The sequence below is a fragment of the Loa loa genome (assembly GCF_000183805.2).
Source record: "Loa loa unplaced genomic scaffold supercont3.350, whole genome shotgun sequence".
Taxonomy (NCBI): Eukaryota; Metazoa; Nematoda; class Chromadorea; order Rhabditida; family Onchocercidae; genus Loa; species Loa loa.
Genome location: NW_018108530.1, coordinates 1 through 3,501, shown reverse-complemented (window position 1 = coordinate 3,501; position 3,501 = coordinate 1). Strand labels below are relative to the sequence as shown.

The 3,501-nt window shown below is 32.7% G+C and overlaps 1 protein-coding gene across 1 annotated transcript; it reads right to left on the bottom strand.

The window, feature by feature from the left end:
* Positions 1-2,519: 2,519 nt before the first annotated feature.
* LOAG_13710 (zinc finger protein) lies at positions 2,520-3,398 on the bottom strand (the record flags this gene model as incomplete). The annotated part of the gene is made up of 2 exons (XM_003149217.2): positions 2,520-2,875; positions 3,098-3,398. The coding sequence occupies 2 exons, from the start codon at positions 3,396-3,398 to the stop codon at positions 2,622-2,624; spliced, it is 555 nt and encodes a 184-aa protein (XP_003149265.2). The 3' UTR covers positions 2,520-2,621.
* Positions 3,399-3,501: the final 103 nt, after the last annotated feature.

The window sequence follows — 3,501 nt, the reverse complement described above, 5'->3', positions numbered from 1 at the left end:
GATTTTCATTAATGTGTTGGCATTCTTTTGTTTTCCTATTTTGCGTAATTTTCTGTAATCAACGGAACGCCACGTCAACAACTACATTTAATTTCTTTATGTCACACATCACTGGCTGTTTAGATCACTTGCGTGAAAATGAATTTAACTGCTAAGAAATTGTCGCTTGGAATCACTGGACATATACTTCAACAGTAGTTCTTTGAGGCATTAACAACATTAGTGATTAATTATATTTAAAATATTAATTTTCATTGCTGTAAACGATACAAATGGAAGAAAAAGAGCTTTATGTGTACGGAATTTAAGTTTAATTATTACCAAAAATTGTATCATAAATACTTTTACGACGAAGTTCCATGTTTCCCCTGTTAATTTAAATTTTCTTAACCTCCCACTGATGTGACCATTTGCTACAAATCCTTAGATGAGCATTTTCCGCTTTACTTTTGATGCTTTGTGTAATAACTGTTTCGATTAGAAGTTATTTATTTATACATGCAAATTTTATTTTATATGTCTAAATATTACGTTCACGTATCGCTGTCAGCTAATATGTTTGTACCATTCCTAATGAAATGTGGAAAAATAAAGAGAATAATGATAAAGCGGATCAGAAAATCCAATATCACATTAAGACTGTGAACGTGAACATTTAGATCTGAAATCCGCCGCTAAATTCTGATAAAAAATAATACGTAGCTTCTGATTCTTCTGATAGCTTCTGATTCGTAGCTTCTAATTAGCACTTTTCCTTTCTTATGTTTGTCGAACTATGGACCTTGTTTCGTTTGACCTGGAATAAAATTTTTTTTGAATGTTGCTTTATCGCGACAAAAGAAATGAACAGTATCCCTCTCATAGGGTTGTGCTTCTGGATTGTGTTTTTCGTACTCTTAACACACATTCAGCAAAATTTACATTTATACTTTTGCTTGTCTGAAAAACTTTTGATATAACATTTCTGCTTGTAACCATTTATTCTATTGCACATTTTCCTAATTATTTCCTAATATTTCTAAAATTGATCACGAAAATATCAATACCACGGAAAAACATTAAATCATGAGATGCTGTTTACTTTTTTCCGCATATATTACAAGCGAAAAGCCCGGTTTTAATAATACCTTTGATGAAAGTATACTGCATAACAGGTAATTCTGAACGTTCTGCTGCGATATGACCAATCTCGGTTTTCAATTTTTATTCTTATTGCCAAATAGTGCCCAATAAAACTCATCTGGAATATTATCGTCTTCTATGACATCCTCATTCCTCGACTGATTCGTTGAACTACTTGAACAGTTACACTTTGACCAGAAAAATCGTCTTTTTGTTTGCTTGTCAAAGTATGCTCGAACTTCAAATCCCCTTCTACTTGGCATATAATAAACATTTTTCAAATGCTTTTTCACATCTCCGAAAGAAATATATTTTTACGTGCATTCATTTCAGGTAGATAAAAATGCTAAAAACCCTGCTGAATTTGCAAGACTGAGAAGCTCTGCGGAAATATTTCTTGTGTCTTCTTAGTGATTGCTTAAAACTGAGGAAGTTTTTACTCTGAGGTTTGTGTTAACAGGATTTCTTGTGTCTGTAAATATATTCAGGTTGGGCTTTTTCCACATTACTCCTGATCTTTTCATAAATCGGTATTATCATAATTCCTGTTATTTTTCCTTTAAATAAGCTATAGGAGGATTCATGAACTTATGTAAAATGCTGCTAAATGAATAATGATATTATTAAATTTTGATCTCAGTGCTGCATTCCGGAATACAGGATTGGTGGTTTGTTCGACCCATCTGTCGAAAAAGGTTCCTTTTTGAACTGATGAGTTGATTAATTTAGATACCAAAATATTTATTTTATAAATTTCGTGTAACAAATCATTTACTTGAAAAATGCTATGAATTCTAATTAAAACAACCCATAGTTGTTTAAACACCTCATACTCATAGTTATTGGCTTTGCTGACAGAAGTTGATTGGTATATTTGGTATATTTGAAAGAGCATGATCCACATTGTGTTTAATGTGGTACAATCTATTATCAAAGTATTACCTAATTGATCAGGCAGAATAGCTGATGTAGTTCTAACCGACAACAATCCATAATGACAAATTAATTCTTTGATAGCAGATTCACTAATGACATCAGATTTGTATAAGCAACCTTTAAGGGCAATTGTTTATCATTATAGTAGACAAATTACTCATCAAAACATTTATCAGAACTGGTTAAAGATATTTTTGATATTTCTGAAATTTTGTCAAGAAATGCAAGTATCCGTTAAATGTGCTCAAAGCTCCAATGGAAAATCTTTTTGTATGACATCCTTAGATAATTCTTACAAGACGAAAAAGAAGATTAATTTTCATGACTTTTTTTGCTATAAAATTTATAAACGGAGAGAGATGGAAAGAGAAGGGGAAGGAGAAGAGATAAATTGGAGACATAAATACTTTTAATATACTGCAAGCAGACAGTTTTAATTGACAGCAAAACATTTCGAAGTCCTCGAGGAAGTTGGCATCGTCGGGGATGCTAACATTAGAAGATATTATCATCGGGGTTGTCGGTGTTAATGTTTTCCATGTTAATATCTTCGATATCAACATTCATTCATTAATAACAACACCGTCGAAGATGTTACCATCGTCGATATTAATATCTTCGACGTCAACAACAACATCGTCGGGGATGTTAAGATCGTCGAAGATGCTACCATCGAGGTCATCCAAGATGTTAAATTTTTCTGAGAGATACTCATCATTCGAGCGATCTTGTTGATTGACTGAACTTTGACAGGCAATGTGATGGTTTCGTGTGTCTGCCAAAGTACGTCCCAACTTCGAATTTCCTTCCGCTGAATCTATAATGAACATTTCTTAGTTATCACTTCATTGAGTCAAACGATGTGAACAATTTGTTCCACTCCACAGTCATAGATATTCCGTAACATATTTTCAAGTGCATTCATTTCAAATAAGTAAATAAATGATAAAAACTCTGCCGAATTTGCAAAACTGAGAAACTCTGTTGGAACATTTATTTTGCCTTTCCAGTGATTACTTAAAACTGAGGAAGTTCTCACTCTGAGGTTTGTATTGGCAGGATTTCTTGTGATTGGAAAATGTTGATGAAATGCGGAATTCTTTCCCACAACCGGGATGCTTGCATTGATAATGAAATGGTTTATCGTGCGTTTGGAAATGTTCTATATATTTCGTTTTGCTCTGTACGGTCGCACTACAATTAATGTGCGGACACTTATACTTTTTCACCTCTGAAAAACAACTGTTGTGACATTTGTGCTTACAATTAGTTTTCCCATCACTACATTTTTCAATAAATTGACTCAATTTGAAAATTGATGGTGAAGATATCAGTGCCATAAAACGAACTTCATATTCCAATTAATTTAGAATACATGAAACTATTCACTTTTTGTATATATTTGAGACGGAATCTAAGTCTTAATGTTACATCTGATGGATG